The following is a 21,161-nucleotide window of genomic DNA, read 5'->3' on the forward strand; positions in this document are numbered from 1 at the left end:
GACAAGGAGGAGCAGTGGCAAGACAAGGCAGATTTCTACAGAACTTGGGGTGAAGAGTTCAGGGTTGGGTGACAGGCTGGGTTCTATTGTATAGAAGTACGCAAGAAGGGAAGTTCGGCAAAGAGAAAAAGGCGAAGGCCCCAAAATAAAATTAATGTGTAGGGCTGAGGCATTAATCCATGGAGATGAGACTGGGAAAGGAAACAGGGATGTCTTCTCCAGTGCATGAAGCCTGGCACTGAGCCTCAGTATCCTGCAAGCCCCACTGACAAAGCCTCCCTGAGCCACAGCTCGGTCTGGGGTCAGAGCAGACTACTGCTGAAACTTTACAGCACACACTACTAGTTCATCTGTTTGACAGTTAAATATTGACAGCCAGCTCTGAATGGCAGCATTTTAGCCCAGGTAACTGATATCACATTCTTTCTGACTTACCTGCATTTCAGTTTTAGTTATTCACACCCTTTATCTCACAATCCTCAGAAGGTTTAAAGACTTGAATGAATGTAAAATGCTCATTTGATAAAAGGCACACAATGAACTTGATATTACAACAGTAATTTACTATTAAAAAAACACCTAAAGTAATACTGAGCATGATATTTCATGTAATTCTGAACATTTAACAAATCTACAGCCTTGGTTTCTGATGAACTGAATTGTAACAATGAGCTTTTCTGCATATAGTACTAATGATGCTTTAATTGCAGTGATGAATAGTGCAATACACTGGTTTGTTCAATTAATCTGTTTCAGGAACTGAACTCTCCATATCATTATGTTTCTAAAAAAAGTAAACAAAAAATACTGCTTTTCTACAAGAGAGGAGATCAAGTTATCTGCGGTTCTTCCCTCACTTCTGCAACTAAATAAGGATCAAAGTAGGGCCAAATTATCAATGGGAATCTCCAAATGAATTCCACACAGTTCTGGGATTGGCCTGCCAGGGTATGTTTTTAGCTGCTACATTCTACTCAGTTTCCTCAGGAAATGTGCCTCCCAGCTGGAACTTGTGTGAGACACTTGTCACAATATAAAACTGGAAATACAGACTTAAATTCTCCAGGAAGGCATTTTAAGAACAACTTCAGTTATAAACAAGATATTTGGGATGTTTTGTTGCAAAATCCCTCTTTGTTTTTGAGAGTTACCATCCTTCTTGGTCCAAATTTGTATATTTATAATGTATGGAGGAAATGTGTATTATTCAGCACCTTAGATACAGAAAAAAAATGTAGTATTGAAGAGGCTTAATGCCTCTGACATGTAAGCATCCAAGACCTAGGGACAGCTTCATTCTGTCACATGTCAAATATCACCATATTTTTACAAAACTGCTGCTGAAGAACCTCCAAAAAGCTTCTGTGGTTTTTGTTAAATTGCTGATACACAAAAGCCTATTTTAAACATGAGAATCTTTGTTAGGCTTAGCTTTCTTTGGTAATCTAGCAAAATATTGGCTTAAGAAATCAAAACATGTATGTTCATTTCAACATGCTATCTTCAAAAAGAAGAAAACTACTTTCAATTTTTATGTGAGAACATAATATGAAATCTTCCTGCATTTGCATATGAACAGGCTCCTGATAATTTCCTTGCTGTTTCTTTATTAACCATACAAGGGCAAAGAAAGAAGGTCATCACATTCATTACTGTAATGGCAATTACATTAAGGATAGGAGTTATTTGGCCTTTTTTTCAAAGGTTTTTAAGAATACCACATTTACAGACCATAACACAGCACAGTCAGACATGAGAGGGAAACTGACCTGGGCAAAAATTTTCTGCTAAAATAACAGCCAAGGTCAAAAGAAATTTCCTAGTCTACTCCTTTAAATGAACCCTATCAGCAGCATTAAATAATTAAAAGAGACACACAAAATTATACTGATCACAAGAAATCTGTTTCTCTACGGCTGTTAATGTAGTAAAACCTTGCAAGTGACAAGCTGCTGACTAATAGCATTACTAAATCAGACAGCTGACCAACATTTTTTCATCTACTTATTAAAGGATTAGGACAGGCCAGCCCCAGCAGTGGCTGCTAAACAAGGATATGGCCTACAGTGATGTTATAGCAGAAGTAGGAAAGGTACTTAATGATTGTTCCAATAAACATATTCAAAAGTGTTTCCACTTGTTTGGTTAATCTGGACAAAATACCAAACTTTAGGTCAGATCTTGAACCTCTGAAGTAGAGTATGGGTTCTTCAGAGAAAGACTCCTACATATGCACACACAGGTGCAAAACAATTGCTTTACTGTAAACTTTAAGATCTGTTCTTTCATTGTTCAAAGCAACTGTACTAAGGAATACACTTGATTCTTAAGAAAGAGCAATCTGTGTGCCTTCATAGAGATCATGCTATACCAATAATCCTTTTTAATAGATTACTTGGACCGAGGATGTCCACTTCATCTACTGCAGCAGATTTTTGCAGGACATCTGGCAGTAGTCTCCATCACTATAAGCTTCTGCTAAGCACAGGGTCATAGCCAGGCTCTGTCTGCACCAGGAACTGCTGCAGACCAACAGGAGCAGATTGGTACCCAGGAAAGAGCTGTGCTGAGGACAGCATACCTACAAGAAGGACTGCAGTTGCCAACTATCACTACTTTAAAAAAATCTGAAATTCAAGCAGAATACTAATAAGGCAGTGGATTGTCTTCCTATCAGTGTTTCACAAAATTGGGAAGGTTGATGACATAGTAACGAAAGCTTTTCTTGAAAGTTCCTTTGGTAAAGGCATGAAAAGTGGTTATCAATATGATATCATCTTCAGGTACAATTTCTTAAAGAAAACTTTCTTCTGAAAAATGAAATAGGAAATTAGCTTGTAGCCTATGCACAGAAAATATTAAAATGTTTTACCCAAAGAATTAATACAGAACGGGAGACCACTGTGAATCACAGGCTACTTCTTAGTTAAGTGGCGAGCAAGGTAAACAGTGCCCATTCTCATCCTTCACAAGTATCTGTTTGTGAACCAGCAATTCCAGGGCATGGAAATGAATTGGAAAGTCTCCTTCCTCCACCTCTCTTTGGCAATGAAATAACTGCCAGTTCTTAAGTTTTTTAAAGATTAAAACAATAAACCACACAATCATGTTCTCATTCCTCATGCATTTTTGGTTTATAAGGTTATTATTCCAGGACGTGTTGCATAATTAGTAGCTCTTGAAAAAGTGAAGTCAGCTGCAGCAGTAACTTATTCACATTGTAGTAAACAATCATTTTCTTAGGCAAAATATCCCTCCTCCTATTCTCCCCAACTAAGGCAAGCTGAGTAAAAGAGCATGGTGATAAATGAAACAAAATGGAGAAACCAGCTGAAGAGAAAATCACAAGGCAGAAATGGGAAAACTGCTAACTCCCATCCTTTTCTTTTCCAAATAATTACTTAAGATAGCAATAACTAGATTGTAAGTATTTTCTTTGCTTACAAGAATAAAGAATAAATACCAACAGTATTATCTGAAACCTTGTGCTACAAGCAGAAGATATGTCATTGCATGCTGGCCAGAAACCACACAAGCCCTTCACAAGATGAAACCTCTCCTTTGGCAAAAGCAGTGAGCCCCATACACAAACCTCACCTTAGTAATTGGAAAGAAGGGAGAAGATGAACGGAGGGAAGGAGCTGGGAAGTATTTTATAGCTGTCCTTAAACAATGGATTCAGTGACCACCAGCTGTAAACATGAATTGTACTCACAGTGCCACGCAAGGATCAGTGCAGGCCCCGTGCAAGATTCAGGCAGTTCCATTGATTCTCAGCATTGTTTCATCAGCCAAAAGTGTAAAACCACTGAACAAAAATCTCTGCTGGGCAGTTTGGCTGTTGAATGTTTGGAAGAACTGAAAACAGGGATTTTTGATGAGGTGGAAAAGAAGCTGGTATAAGCATTAAGGAATGACATCAAGCCAGACCAAAATCCCTGGAGAGGTACTGCTGCAAGGACTTAATTGATGGCTGTTCTGACTGGACTGAGTAAAGCAAAGAAAAGTAGAAATTGTTGTTTTCAATTTTTTTCTTAATTTCTAAATGCCTTATTTTGCTCCATGTTTCATGTCTGTGGGTTGTTTGGGTTTTTTCCAAACCTCCTTCTCATTAAAATTAGAAATTGCCTGACATCTGTTCTTTCTTTTCAAGCATCCAAACTCTGAAATCCCATAATCCGTAAATGGGAAAGGACGATTACTGCGAAACTTGGCTGAACTACATGTGAGACACATTATGGGACATTTCAGCAATCAATTTAAAATCATTGGCTTCAAGCGTGTTATTTCAGAATTGCAGGCAGTATCTGTAACTTATGCTACCTAAAATACCCAAAGGAAAATTTTATCAAACATAAAAAGCTGGCTGTCTGCATAGGCAAGTCAATCTGTAGTATGTGAAAAAGAAAAAAAATCAATACTGTGATAGAACAAGATGGAATGGGCACTATTAGAAAAGCTGGTATGCAGTTCTCACTGAAGAAGAAGAAATATCACAGGACCTGTACTATTGGTCACAGCTAACAGGCAGGATATATTTCAGTATCTACCTGATCATCCAGACATATGACAAGCCCAAACCAGTAAGCAATATTGCCAAGGAAAATTCTTACAGTACACATTAACACATTATAGATACGAAAGACCATGCAGCACTTTATATTAAACATGAAAATTTGTCAATATTTTAAAATGTACTTCAAAACCTAGTTTAGCTAATTTAGGGTTTGCTTAGAAATGTTAATTATTCATACTTAGACACAGAACAGTTGCTATTTTCAGATGTATTCCAAATTATGATTATTTCAAGTTCTGTGTTGGATACATATGGACACACATCAAGCAAGGTAAGAGGTACTGTAAAGGCCCAAGAACGAACCCAGGCTAGAGAAATGTCAAGCCTACAGGAGAATGTACACCTGGTTTCTCCCTGAACAAATGGCTCTGTGGTATTTTAGCTTCCAGTAAATAATGTGTACTCTGTGTATATAATGCAGCTACAGTGGATATATGGATTTAATTCATTATTTTATTACCCCATGACAGATTGAAGGTGTAGGTATAGATCTGGGCTATCTCATGAGTGAAGAAGTACTTCACAATCTTATAGCTATTGATGGAGAACAATCACACATGTACCTGTAATCTTCACTTAAATAAAGTTTAACTTCAGAAAGACAATTTTATATGTTCACATTCCTGCAAAGAAAAAGGACAAATACAAAAACTATTAGGATAAACTGTCACGAATATTCACATTAGTACCCATACTTTCTGTTGTGTCTGGAACTCTTCCCATCCATCCTCTTTGCACTTGGATGCAAAATAAATACTAACCATCAAAGAGTGTATGGTGTAATACTTGCTACATCATTTGGATAGTTCAAAAGGCATTATCAAATCCAAACCAAAGTAAATGCTTAATACAAGCCGCCCATACTGAAGAAAAACCAAGACAAAACAAAATCAGTTTTGCATGTCCAGAGAAGAAGCACAGAGAGGCTCAAGCAGAGCAGCTACTAGAGACAAGAGGAACATGAACATCCCTCACTCCTTTCCTTTCGTTACAGCCTGCAAGTCCCTTGTGCCATGGCAGGATGTGCAGCCCCCCAGCAGGAAGGGTGCTCCCAGCTCTGTGCCTCAGGCAGGCCGAGCAGCACAGCGTGCTGGCTGCTGGGACAGGCTGCAGCAGGAGGCCCTGGGAAGAGAGGGGCTGCTCACACCCCCATTCCAGAGCCACACTGACTTACCTTATCAATGCAGGGTGCCCCCAGCCAGGGAACAACTCAGTGCTCTGACTCCATGATTCAGGAGGCTGAACAAATGATTTATTAAGCTACATTATATCACACTAATACTATATAATAACTATACTAAAGAGATACTACTGAAAACCCATGACTGCCTGGAGACAGTCAGGACAGCTTTGACCCAACTGGCCAATCAATCCAATCAACCCTGCTCAATTAACAAATCACTCTCCATAACACAATCCACAATCTCCATAACACATTCCACATGTCCCAAACAACAGGAGCAGTGAGTAGAGATAAGAATTGTTTTCTCTTCTCTGAGTTTCTCACTGCCTTCCCCAGGGAAATCCTGGGGAAGAGAATTATGTCTCTTTCTGTTCAGAGAATGTGAATACCACACTACCTGAAAGCTACAATGATGAAATGGTGCAAAATAAGGAAGGGCATGGTAGTAGTGATTCTTCAAACTTTTTACTTGGGTACTCTTTAAAATACTTCTATAATTGATTAACATGACCTCTGCAATGAATTTTGAATTGATCCCTAACTTACTATATTGGGATTCTCTTTACATAAACTACAGATTCTTTTGGCAATGTGAGCTTTATCAATGACTGACTATAGAAGTTATTTTGAATACTGTCTTCATCCTAACTCTACCTTCTAAATGTCTTATTTCCCTTCTTGTAGATCTGGCTCAGTAACTCTCACGTTTGTTTACATACCCACATTTACAGACCAATATGTCTATAGGAATGAGATGTCGGAGTGGCTTTGAATACACACAGCAAATGATGTTTGCAACAGGCCTAAATGAGAATGAATCTGTCATTCAAACAGCATTATCCCTTTGAGATATGAACAAGACAGCCTGTCACATTTAGAGACTAAAGCCATGCTTTTGCAAATGAAGACAGTTCCAAGACTGCGAACGAAGATGCCACTTTGGCTTTTCCCAGCTTTCCAGTGTTTGGTGCTACCAGTAATTTTTTTAAACTTTTGTTCATGCACAGTTAAATATATAAATAATATCCTCAATTTTGTTTCTACAGATACTAATATCAGTATTAAAAATTGGGTTTTTAAACAGATCAGTTTTATAGAAAAATCAACCTTTACAAACACCAGCCATTTGCTTAACAAGTCCTGTTCAGCTCTTTATATTTTATGTGTATATATTACGACCTTTTCATTCCTCTGTTGCCTGATCCAACATTAAAAGTTGCCATTACATCCTGGTATTTCGACAAGACACTGGATGAAACAAATTAAATTCCCTTCTAATTACTGATAAAGAATGCACTGTCTAGTACTGAATGCATTCATATATACAAATGTAATGCTCTATACTTATGATAAAACATGCTGCTAGGAGAGATAAAGACAAACAATTCTTTCACATAAATAAATAATTAATAGATACATATATAGACCTGCTTTTATAGTCTTCTCACTCAGCCTCCACATTTTTTCCTGCATTTGATTAATTTAATAAACATTTCACTGAAATAGTAAGCAGCCCTACCTTAAGCACTATGTACTGCATTCTGACATTCATGACAGGGGAAAACAAGTGACCCACCAAGCTTTGCACTTTCACCTCAAACCTTCATTCATCTTTACATATATATATATAATGTTCAAACTGCTTATGCGAATGCAATTAATTGCATCCTCTAAAAAGGCATCTGAAATATGTAAAAGAATGCAAAAGTTTCTGTAAATATAAGCCTACTGTAGCATGCTTTTTCACAGCAGCAAGTATAGAAGTTAAATAATATAAAAAGTTCAATTGAAAGTTCAGTGTTGTCCCAATACTTTTCTTCAGTTTTTTCCTGCTCCAATATAAATCCATTATTTTGCTGCCAAAAATTACGACAAAAAAGTAGGAGATAATGGCATGTCTAGTTGCCAACAAATTAACAGTGTATTATTTTAATCTGTAAAGCACCATGTATCCTGATGCTGTTGCAAGAAGTAGAGGAAGAGTGGTGGGAGTTACACTGTGGGAGAAAAAATTATCCCCATTCTGGAAGAAGATATTCCCAGCAATAAGGCTTTATCACATCATGCCTACACACAGATCTGGAAGTCTCTGCTTTATTGTGATTGTCACAGATTGATGATGTCCTTTTTAAAGAATAACAGAAGCACTTTGGGGAAACACCTCCAGGCACTTGGCTGTGATTATCTTTTAGTAACAAGAAGGTGCAGAGTGGGAAGAAGTCGTTCTATATCAGTGATGCTTGGTGAATTGATGAACTCTGAGCTCCAGCCTCTGGAGAAACTTCCTTCCTCTCTCACCCAGCCATCACTCCAAGTCCCCTTGAAATCCCGTTCCTCTCCTAGACCCTCTAATCTCTCACATTTTTTCCTCAGACCTGCATCCTGAAGGCCTCCTTGAACTATTCTCAGTATGTGCTGCCTCAGGAAGGAAGCTCATCAGAGTCCACAGCTATTTGGTCGGCACTTCAGCCTTCCCTTTGGCAAAGGAGTGAATTTGGCTCACTCCCCTCTAGTCCAGCAGCTATCTCCAATATGCTTGTAAGAACTTGTACAAGAAAGAATTTGTAAAATAAATAACCAGCTGAAGAGAGATATAGGCCATCCCTAAGTAGAACAAAAGACAAAACCAAAACGTCATTGGACTAGGATTAAACTTGCAAATTCAGATCATATTTTAAATTCTTTTCAAAGAAGATTTGGGAAAGGTACAGAAGCAATGCAAAGAATGAAAAATCAGCAGTATGTGCCATCAGGAAAACTAAAAGGAAAAATTAGTCAGTGGTTGTACTGGAAGAATGGTAGGTATTTTTCTAGATAAAATAACTGCCAGGAAAAAACCACAAACCACCATCTAGAAGACTATGATTTGGACAAGACAACACAAGGGACAATATGGTCAAAACAGAATATATTTTAGAGTAATATGAAAGCAGTCTTGCATGATTTATCCTTAATTTAGTCATCAAGATGGCAGCTTACATTAGTTAAAAGTAAATCTGAACCAAGAGCTTCTTCATACAGGGAAAAAGTGCTGTAAGTGGCAGGAGAGACATGCAGTTATACCACTAAACACAGCCCCTTTTTAAACCACCTAAGTGCTGACAGGCTTTTGTGCTGCTGTGCAAGGTTTCAGCCTTAAAAAGCCAGCTTGTAGCTCCTTTCTTTGATGACTGAGGACAGGGTGGGAAATACTGGCCTACAGAGAAATATCTCAATTTTGCTAGGAGTTAACATACTGACCTGCAAGCTCACACTAGTCATGTATTTCCCCTTTTGAAAAGGGAGTTCTAATTCAGTCTTCTAGAAGATATATTAATTTTTGACAGTCTTTGGATTATCTGCAAGTCTGCCAATTTCATGCTTAACCTAAATCTTCATCTCAGTGTAGAGCAAACAGGGAAAAATGCCATGCTTTTAAAACCACAAAAGGATTAAAGAGGAGTAATCTGTACACATTGAGCTATTCTTCCAATAAGTGTAAGAACACTGGGGACATTCCAAAAGATTAGAAGACACGAAACAACGGATTTTTTTTTTGAGAGTCAACAGACAATACAAATAATTTTAATGCCCCAAATACTTCTTCTGATCTCATGTAAAATAATTTCAGAGTCAACAAGCAGGTTGATTTATGTATGATAAATGAACACATGCCAATTTAAACATGAACTAACAGAATACAAGCCACTCTCTAAATTCATGTGTAAATATAAGTGAAAAGTGCAAGACTTATTATAAGTGTAAGGCATCGAACTTAATACTAAAACATTTTGATTAGAGAGACTTCTTAATGCTGGATACATTAAACTGATTTAGAGTGCAGCCCTGAGCACAGAATCAGCAATGAATTGGTGAATTTTTCAAGAAACACCACATGAATGAGTTATCAGCTCACCATCTCTTACTATTTTTACCAGTGACCTGGAAGGAAAACTCATCACTGATCAGGGTTAATGAGAAGGCAAAATTTGTGGGAAAATTAATGACAGGAGTAATCAGTTCCCTCTCTAAATTTGGTAGGGTAAGAAAAAAGTCCCACAGAAATGGGGGACTTTTAGCTCAAAAAAGGCAAGCTACAATAATCAGAAAGGTACTGCCTTCTCTGATAGGAAATAAAGGAAATTTTAAAGTTGTTTAAGAAAAGGAACCTAAATTAATTGACACTATAGCCATAGATATGATAAAAGCATAAATGTGTTAAGTCATTAGATCTTGTTAGAACAAGCAAGGCTGCATTATATCCCTCTCCTTCTCCCACAAGCAGTACAAGCCAATAATACCAAGGTATATGTAGCCCATTACATAAGTTCTCAGCTCCCAATGTTCTGGGAAAACCAGATAAGTTATCCCTCAGTGCTTAGAGGCATATGAGTATTTCTGCTGCTGTTGCTGAAAGTACATAGTACTTTAGGAGGATTGGGGCTTTTTCCCCCCAAAGCTTTGACCTGGAAAAATAAGAATTTCCATACATATGCATCATACTTTGAGAATCAGGATTTGCTTCTCTCCAGCAGTTCTTTGGTAGCATGTATACATATTTCTTTATCAACTTCAGTATTACCATGCTATTTATTTCCCAACTGCATAAGTTAAGTGTTCTTTGTATTTCTTCCTGTTGCTAGAGAAAAGCTAAAAGCAGGAGTTGGAATAAGTTCATCCTTTGCAATTATCTATCTACCTTATAAGATACATCTTACCATAAAGAATTTATCAACACAGAAGTTATGAGGCTTCCCTGACAAAATGATATACTGAACTACATTAATTTCCAATCTTTCTATAGGCAATCACAACATTATTTTTAACCTCATATACACACAGCTGTCTTTACAGTGAATTGTAAGTACCATTAGATGGTTTGGTTTTGCTTTTGGGAGCAGGGAAGTTAAGAACAGGGGTTAGGAAAAGAAACATACAAAAAAGTAAAACATTTATAATTGTGAAGTGAATTTTCTTTCCACCAACCTTCTGTCCATTTCATTGTTTCCCTTTTATGCAATAGGATGTAACTGGCAGAGTCCTGTAATTCACTCTAACCTTTTTTTTCAGTCCAGGCTTCAAAGTGAATTGGCTGTCTTGGCAAGACAATGCCCCAGAAACATACCAGTGGGATTTACACAATTCTAATAGACCAGGAAGCTTTTACAAATGTTTATTACCTCACAGAGTGCCCTTAAGAAGGGAACTCAAGTGCAGGGTATTTTCCACCAAAGCCTGTTTCAGCAACATACGGTATAATCAGTTCCAAATTAATCTTCATATGACAGAGAAGAGAGGCAGAAAAAAGTCTGTATTAACCTTTTGCACTGAAGGAGAGAACACATAAGTAAATTGCTGGTCAGTAGGCACAGTGTGAGGTTAGAGATTGTCACCACCTGAACAGGTAATGTCACTGCAGGACAGGCAGCTGACACACACATGGGTCACCTGCAGGCTCCTGCTCACAAAAACACCCCACAAGCCACGTGCCCTACAAGCCTTGACAAGGTCAGTTGGAATCCTGGGTCCAGTTTCCAGCACAACCTGGCAAGAAAGCCATGAAATGGAGGGTGCCTGGAAGGAAGAAAAGGTTCGGGGAACAAAGGGCCTGAGAGACTTTACCTGCCTACACGTAAAAGAGCTGCTACAAAAAGGAAGGGAATAAACTGCTCGTCTTCACACAGGCACAGTAGAAATTAAGGACTTGATACTGCATAATAGATTTTAGAAAGTCTCCTTTTCCTTAAATTTCTTTCTGATGGCAGGGTTCTTCTGACAGTGATATGGCAAAATAAAGCCCCCCTTACCCCAGAACCCCAGGAATGAATTTATAATTTGCACGTCAGCAGGCCAGCATCAGTAGAAAAAGAGTGAGGTGGTACAACTTCTGTAACTACACCTTTGAATAAATGCTGTTGACAAACAGGGAGAAAATGCCATCTATCCTTCAACTGCACCTAAGTGGCACCTACTGCAGTGGTTTGTTGCCTAAATACCACTTACTGCACTTTACTTCAATATATGAGTATCCTTTAATAATGTAGCAGATACATCAGTTTCATATTTAACAAACATGTTCCTATATAATGAGATTGCATATTACATACTATATATATTTCATAATTGCATCATGCAAAATTAATCTGTTGGCCCATTACATGCTTACCCAATATCTACATATTCTCTCGGCTTTTCTTGTAATTTTCTTCTTTAAAGGCCATAATATTTTTAGCCTGCCACTTTATGAAACCAGACAGTTAAAAGAATTTCAACACATACTTCACTTTGTATATATACTTATATCATAAATATTGATTGCCGTGTCTTCTAAATTCTATTCCAAACACCCAAGTTAGATCTTATGAAAGCTCTTGCCATTTCAGCTTTAGAGGGATGTCATCAGTCTTGACAGCTGATGATTTGGATCTCTGGCTACTGCTAGATGACTATATAAATTGTGCTAAAGATAACTTTTTCCATTATTCTAAAATCATAAAGCTGCAGGATTTCTCTCTAACATACACTTTACTAATTTTTCCACTGGTCTTAGACTCATGGTTTGAGAAAGCAAATAAATATACTGGGAGATATCCTTCCTCATGACCTTTTGATACAAGAGGGAAAAGCGAACATCTACATTTATACTAGATAGTCAGTTTCCTACAGAGCACTACTATATAGTCAATTTCAAACTTAAACTATTCAACAAGCTATCAGATAATCTTTTAATGTAAATCTTGTTTTATTTACATAGGACAAATCCTACTGGATTTTGCTTTGGCTGATTTGGAGATACATGTCTGCAAGGTAAGACAATTTTTTACTTGTTCATATAAACCTACCAGTTCCTATAAACAATGGACATACATGGTTATTTACAGCATTTCCCTAACTGTCACACAAGAAGAATAGATATACTATGGAGATCTTAAGATATTTTGTTCATTCTACCTCAGGAAAAGAAAATCTCATAATGTTAAATTCCATGGAGTTTGTAAGAACAAAGATTTTGTTATGATACATCTCCTGTGATGACAGAGTGTGTTCTCTGCTGATAAAGGCAGGCAGATTGCCAGGATTATGTGTGCAGATTAACAAATGCAGACTCAAAATGTTCTTTTGTACTAGACTGGAGCAGCTGCTGCATTTTGGGGAGTACAAACTGTATTCCTTCAACAGTCAGTGTGGTTTTGTCCCCTTGTTGCTGTGTGTATGTACTACACAGAGCTGGTAGTGAAGCTCTCCTTATGTTTACATGACTGACCCACACCTCCTGCTAAAAGCTGCTCACTATTTTCCATAATAGGAAGAAAGCAGTGCTCTTCAACTGCCTGCTACAACCATGTAAGATTTTTAGCTTTGTGCTAGCCAGTACAAGGGATTTCTCTTCTTTACCATGATTCAAACAAACTGATGAAGAAATTCCTTCTAGCTAGTCTGTAAAACAATTCACAGATACATCTTTTCCTAATAGCTCAGTTACATGTGCTCCAAAATATACTTAACCCAGAAGTAAGACCATTCCTAAACATTTATTTAAATAAACTTTTTTAGATATTTAAAGACACAAAGAAAGTTCACAGCAGCAAACCAACAGCCAAAAGCCAAACCACACTACATAACAGTGCTATTGAAACAGGAAGAAAATGTTCTTAAATTGTGTTTAACAAAATAGACCTTCTTTCAAGGTTAATGAAAATACTTCCTGACCTTTTTAGAAAGCTTTTTATACATGGTATCTGGCATTCTTGATGGGCTTAATTCATGACATATTTCTTTCATAATTTATTCCTCCTTTTAACTGGTTTTCTTTTAGTGCTTCAGAAGTGAATTTTGGTATGCTCTCAGGTGGTTGTTTTGGGTTTTTAAATTAAATCACCACCATCACTCCTTCTTCTCCACCTCTCTCTCCCCCGCAGGTTAAAAGCATCACAAGATGGAATAATAACTAAGAACACAATCAGAAGCTCTTTGATTCAAATCTTGAGTGTGTTCAAGGCAGAAGAACAACTATTTTGCAAGGAAGTGAACAAGACAGACAACAGAAAATAATAATGCATTGCATTATCTTCTCAGGATAGGCATGAGGCTAGACTTTGGAAGGTACTACCTTCTCTTGAGGTTCATTTAATTTCCTGTCATTATTCCATTATTTAGTAGATCATGTATCTCGTTTGGAAGACATATTGCAATATTCTCTCCTCATTTTAGCAAAAGATTAAATGTAGTTACCACAATTTTACATTAGACTAAGCATGATGTGCTGCTATTTCTAAATATTTCCTACTACTTTCAACTGGCAAAGGCCAGTATAAGGCAGCTCTGTAAACATCTGTATCCATCAGGGATTTTATGGTAGTTCTGAGAAAGCACTTTCAAGGCAATACAAGGGGCATAGTTTATTCAATAGCTCTGCACAACTGAAATAAACCCTACACGAACTGTTAAAAAGAACAATCAGATTTAGTTACCTTCTAGGTAAGAATTCTTAGTAATCCAAGTTTGAAATGCCAGCTACAGTGCTGGAACCCTAAGACCAAAACACTTACATAGATTTTTGTACTGAAATTAAGGATGGACTAAAAAAAAACAAAACCAAAAACACACACACAAAACAACAACAACTAAAATTAAAGCTAGAGAAATCGTAGAAAGCCTTAGGGTTTTTAGCAGAGACCTAAAAGAGCTGCTGAAAAGGACCAGGAAAGCATCCCTCCTTGTATTCTTCATAGACAATTTTGGTGTCAGTAGCTTTGCTACCTTTCACATTAGTTGCCACACTTGGTGCACAAGTTGAGCAGACAGCATTCCATGAAAACCTAAAGAATGTTGCAGAGGCCTCTGTGGTTATCTAAGTCTTCCACAAATTTCTGATACTGATATACAGAAGTACAACAAATCCTACTATAACTTACACTGATAACCTGCATGTTTGGCACCCACTAAATTCTAGACAAACATACTGCAGAAAACATCCCAAGACACTGCCCAAGACACAAAAAAAAGCATTTTCTACATACAAGAAAAACATAATTAAATACAAGCAGCAAGCAAAACAAAATACCCAGGCTATGAGTCAACAAAAATTGCTTGAAAAAAAGCTAATAGGACATGAAGTCCTGTGTTAAAATGGTACGTGGAGAATGAATCTGGGAGAGCTGTAGCAGTTCCTGTGGCCCAGAGTGAACTGGCACCCTGTGTGTGAGAGAGCCTGGTACAACACCGCTGTGGCAAGCAGGTGCTACTGCAGTGCTGACTGGAGTGGGATGGTGTATTTGACACAGTGAATCCAGCAAAAATACTTGATCCCTATTTTCAAGCAAATGAGAACCTTATGAGGAATGCATGTGAAGAGATGAGACTAGAAATGGAACAAAAAATATGGAACCTCTAAATATTTTCCCAGCCCAAACCCCCAGCAGACTGGTCCTACTCAACACATCAGACTCACTGAACTCAGGTTCTATTTCACCACTATATTTGCTTATTATTTTAATCTTCTATGAAACATACAGCTATCAAAGATATATCACAAGGCAGTTAGAATCTGATGCTTTAACTAACAAATTACGGTGTCTATGGGTTTAAGTCAAGTAACAGCAAATTCTTTTTATATGTCTTCATCTAATAACTAATTTACAATAGCATGGAATGGAAACTTGTTGCATCATGCCTAAAACCAGACAAAAAAATTCTTCAGGGCAGAAACCACATCTTACTTTGCTCTGTGAAGTTCTTAGTACATGTTGTGCTGCTTTCCAGAGTGGAGTTAAAGGAGCTGTAGAGCCTGGGAGTGCAGAGACGGCAGCATGTAGCTGCAAGTAACCGGGTGAGCTGCTGCAGCCCTTCCTCAAGGAGAAACACTGCTGATGAAAGGCACTGTCATTTCCAGTGAATGCAGTCTGCCAGGGAGACCAAAAGTCTGGATTGCAGGATGAGTTAACCACTTACTGTCTGTTATCTCAACCAGAAAGAGAGCCAGGTTCTGGCTGTGGGTACATACACACCTAGCACTAGCAATCCCCACTCCTCCTGCCTTCCACAGCAGTTTCACTGGCTTGGATTAACTCCACAATCAGTTCTGCACAACAGAAAAGCAAAACTGGTGCAAAGGTCCCTGGACTCACCTCTGCTCCCTCCTCAGGGGATTCACTTCAGCCAGCTCTGCTCCAGTCCCGGGAAATGGGCTTGGCAAGTGGGCTACCACAGGTGTGATCATAGAGCCCAACTTCCAGGTTACATGCTCAAAAAAACTGCATTTGTGCTCTCTGAGACACCCCCACACTGCAAACCACGAGGGCAGGACTGGAAGAAATACAAGTGTTTGCCCAAAACATGCACTCCTGATGACTACTAACTAGCTAATACAGGAACACCTAATTATACCTCAGTTACAGTCCAGATTCACAAACTGCTACAGAGAAATCACTGCCAGACTTCCTCATAAGATGTCTTCAAGGAAGAAGGCAATTTGCAGCCTTATAAATGGATATACAACTTGCATGACAGCACACTACTTTTTATATTTAAACCCCATACAAATAGCTCAGAATTAAGAAAGCAGCAAATTTGATTCCTACCAGCTATTATGGACTTACTGCTGGGGTTTTGCAGGAGCCTCTCATTCCCTTTCCATCTTGGCTGAAAATTGTAGAATTTTATGAAGGATTTAGGTGTTACTTGATTAATGACAGTAATTACACATGGGTGTAAGTTTAAACTAGCTGCTCAGCTGGTTGACTTTCTTGCAACACTATTTTTCTGAATTGAGAATTCAACTCTTGACAAAAGTAATGCTTTTTGATTATATTAGGCTTAGCATGGCTTTTATACTTTCCCACACTGAAAATATAAAAAAATATTTGTACGGCATTCTTTCTGGGATATTTATATACAGGTATTCACTAACCTTTTTCTAGTCACTAAATTTTATTTAAGAACTAAATATTTTCAAATGACTTGCAAGTTAATAACTATTTTTTGTAGTCAGCTAAGCATGTTTCATCAATATACAATAATAAGCTTAGGCAAATAGATTTTTCTGATGCAAATTTGGTAAAAGTCTGTAATATTACTGTATCTCTACACCCCCTAACAACACTGGTTTTAAACAAGTATTCAAGATTTGACATTACTACTCCTCAAACTAGAAATTCAGATCGTTTTGGCCCTGTCACATTAGGGACAGAAGTCCACTGCTGGGGTAGTTATGCAACTTCAGTTTCCCTGCAAAGTGAACTGAGATGCTGATTTTTTTATTCCTTTCCCCACACGGCAGAAGTGCATTGCAAGGACTTTAGGGAAGGAAAGCATTTCCTAATTCCTCTCTGAATCTGTTTATTCTTCCCTGCACTTGAAGCAAATTGAAAGCGACCATATGAATACCAAGTGACCAGCCTGATTAAAAATCAGAATTCTTGTAAAATGATTTGACATGGAAAATAAATTACTCAGTTAATACAAAATTCTTGTTATAATGGATAAATTTGTATAAAAGTCTCCTCTGACTTATCCTGCAATATATATATGTTTTTTAAGCAAAGAGATCCAATGCTTATATGAGAAAAAAATATTTAAAAAATCCAAATTGCCTTCCTCTTGTGTATCTGATATTTGACGGTTTAAGTCAGTTTGGGTTATGAATACAAAATTTTAAAAAATAAATCAGCATAGGAAAATAAAGTTAAGCTTCACTTGAATACTGACCTATGCATAAGCATTAGAAAACTATTGCATTATTATCAGAATCATGCTGAATTCTTATGCTATTTCTGATTTCTATAGCAGGTCAAAAAAATCTCGCATTTCCATATGGGGATGCCTGCTGAAGACAGATTTTTTTTTAATGCAATTGGAACTTGCCAACTGACATAAATATCTTTGCAAAGTTTTTTACAGCATAGCTTATGTAAACTTTTGAAACATCAGACAATTCCTTTCATATAGAAGTGTAATCTCCAGGAGAAAAATACTCTGGTTCTTGGTTCAACACTTTCAGTTCCAAGCTCTAGACTATTTCTGCACTCTTTGAAGTCTAGCGAGCAGATCCAAGACCATATACATTTCAACCAGAAGAGAAATAACATGCTCTTTGGTTCTTTTGCTCCCCTACCAAAATTAAAACCAGGATGATCCTATGAAACACAGAGTTAACAAAAATAAACACAGAATTAAGTTTTAATATCTTGCAATACATGGAGAACAGAAATTGAGATACCACTTGAATAACCTAGCTTTTGGTTTCACCAGAAATGAAATAGGAGATGTGAACAAACCAAACATGAGAAAAAGAATTAATCAGAGCACACAGGGGAGGCTTTAACAGAAGCCTCTGCTGCCATGGGTTAATTTCACCAGTGCCTCTTTCCTACCCCATTCCACCAGGGCACTGATTTGTATACATGCATACACCATGTATGTACAGACACAGAAACACAAACACAGCATCTGCAGCCTCTCAAGTCAGATACTGATGCAGCCAAGTCAGCTGGGACTGACAGGCCAAGTGCCATCTATCCTGACCCCAGCAAAAGCTGCACATCCCTTTGCTAGACTTTGCAGACTTAAATTTGTAAGGGGCTTCCAAGAAAAGTTCCACCTAACAGAGAGAAGACCAAAATGCCTGCTTCATTCAAGAGTCACATGGGAACTAAGTCAACAATTAAGCCCCACAGACGTCACTGTGCAAACATCCATTCCAAGGAATTCCAAGTCTGTTGGCCACAGCTACACACGTTATAATACACGTGCAAAATTAAAACATTCCACACTCCAATCTCTTTCCATAGTTCCATTTTATATTGTAACTCGCCCCTTTTCAGCTAGAGAAAGTACAGTACATCTGAGAAGGTAACAAGAAATACCCACTAACATCTTTCCCCTATTCCTGGGGAAGACAGGCTAGCAAAGGGAATGACAATCATACCATGTTCTATTAAAGTACTCAATTTTACATGGGTTTAACACAATCTGGTCTACAGAGGAACATATGTGTTAATTACAAATGAAAACTTTCTGTTCTACATAATTGAAAAAGAAAAAATATTCCATGCTCTAAAACAGGATATACATTTAAATTTGTAAGACTTGTAGAAACTGACATATGGAATAATAGGAAAGAATATTGGAAGGCATCAAGGGAAAAGACTGTCAATATTGCAACAGCCAGATTTGAAGTTCTCTGCCAACTTTACTAACAGTATAATAAGGAAAAGGGTTGAGACTTTCCAATTAAAATATAATGCTGCTGATAGGAACTTGCATAGGAACAAGAGCATGGTTTGACAAAGTAAAACTCCTGGGCTTGGGATGTTAGCATGGAGATTACAGCTTCACAGCCACTTCTTTGGTAGCAGTTGTTTTGGACAAGGCTGTGCTTCTGCCCAAGCCAGTTGTGTTCTCTGTCCTTGTCACAGCCCAGCTGGCTGTGAACTGACAACAGCAACAGTGCACTCACATCTGTTACTGGTACTGGAGTGGGCACGAGTGCCCTGGGCACAGCAGGAACTTGGGGACATCAACTCTCATGTGTCAATAACTTCCTGCTGACGATACCTGAACAACACTGGGAAAACACACAAACAGCCCCACAAGCATGGAAATAGAAAATGACTACTGAAATGCGTTTTAAGCAATATGAATTACTGAATCAAACATCAGCAAACCAAACTAGCAAACTTTTTTTTCAACTGAGAACTCTGGGAAGAAATGACTCTTACAACTACTCTAGACAGGGATCACATTAAAAGAATCAAATGGATTAACCAGAGGCTCATAAATGCAAGCCATTAACCTTATTTTCCTTCAGAAGCAAGAACAGAATTAAGTTCTGCAAAAACATAAACAGTCAGAAAGTTTGTTTCTTAAATACTTTGACTTCTGTGAACATTAGGAACACTCCCAACCACCCACAAGTATTGCAAGTATCCTGCAAATTTTTTCATCCCTTGAAACATAGAATTATTTAGATTGGAAAACACCTCTAAGATCACCATAGCTACATTCATTTCCACACACCTTCATTCTAGAGGCAGCTACAGGTCACTGACCACAAATACTTTGTTTACTTAATTTATTCTCTATATTAAACATTAAATACAAATATAAAAAGGTGAACATTTTAAATATTTCACTTTTAATTAAGTGAATTATCATCTTATTCTATCATACTGCCATTTGCTAAACAAACATATGTAGACATCCTTTTTACAGGTAATTTTTTATAACTCAGCTCCAAACAAAGCAGAAACCCCAAGACTTAGGAGCTTACTAATAGCATTATTCATCACTTGAACTAATGTTTTAATTAGCAGTTATATAAAGCAGAGACATATTTTTTGTTGCGTGTTTTACATTGACTTAATGTGCAACAGATGACTCTTAAATGTTATTAGGCTGAATTACCTGCCATTAAAACTTTGTTTTCAAGATTTTAACCACAGATTTCTGCCCTAGAATAATGTTTTCAAACTTTTCCAACACAGATATATTCACTTATAGTCAGTGCTGTAAAACTGAAATCAAAATGATCATATTGTTACTGCTATATTTAAAAATGTAACATTTTAACTAAGTACAAAGATAAGATAGGTGTATTCTAGCATTAATACAGAAGAAATACACCTGACAGCTAATGAAACAAAAAAAAAATCCTAAACCAAAACAATTATAAACTTCCCAGCAAAGAATCCCATTGAACTCCTGTGAAAAGTACTTCAACATAAAGATGCATCTAAAAAGACAGATCTGTAGGTATTGGGAGTGCACAGATGGATAGAAGAGATGCAACACACAAGCTTGGAACACTCACCATCTGAATTGGTTTTTTGTGAAGATCTCGTTCAGTCACCAACTTTTCTTGGTCAGTGACATAAAGGCCTTTTTGTGCCAGGGCTTGTATAACAGCATCATGACCTAGAAGTGGTTTTGCAGCATCACTCTTGAGAATAAGGCTCCCAGCGCGACAGTAGAGCTCAGCAGACAGCAGCAAGTTCACAACAGGTGGTTTAATGTGCTCCTGGTCATACTGGTCTGTGTAAAACGGCTCTCGGAGCTCTTCTGGAACATTCTCTACAAATCACACAGAGCATAAGTCAGTATCAGAAAGGACAGTTAGACTATTAGGGGACTTTTAAAAACTATATGTGAACTCAAAATTATGTTGAAGAAGGCTTAACCAAGGGGAGGCCAAAATCTATGCCAGCAATTATGTTATAAAATTCTGAGGAAAATTTCATACAAAGGTAATATTTGAACTATAAATAGAAACTTGAGAAAAATTCAGTGTCTCACACTGCAAAGGTCACAACAGAAGACCAACCTGTGGTTTACATCATCATTATATTAAAATTTCTTGGCTTCTCCAAATACATGCCCAAACATTCTCCTTTCCTTTGGCATGATATTATATAGGTCAGACATATA

General features: G+C 37.5%; 1 protein-coding gene across 4 annotated transcripts in view; it reads right to left on the reverse strand.

The window, feature by feature from the left end:
* CAMSAP2 (calmodulin regulated spectrin associated protein family member 2) overlaps positions 1-21,161 on the reverse strand; it is a 79,800-nt gene that overhangs the window by 46,183 nt on the left and 12,456 nt on the right. For all 4 annotated transcript variants that reach the window (XM_030953942.1, XM_030953944.1, XM_030953945.1 and 1 more), the window contains exon 2: positions 20,548-20,807. In XM_030953942.1, coding sequence (XP_030809802.1) covers positions 20,548-20,807 — 260 coding nt within the window. The remainder of the gene's footprint in view (positions 1-20,547; positions 20,808-21,161) is intronic.

Source organism: Camarhynchus parvulus, chromosome 8 (genome assembly GCF_901933205.1).
Source record: "Camarhynchus parvulus chromosome 8, STF_HiC, whole genome shotgun sequence".
Taxonomy (NCBI): Eukaryota; Metazoa; Chordata; class Aves; order Passeriformes; family Thraupidae; genus Camarhynchus; species Camarhynchus parvulus.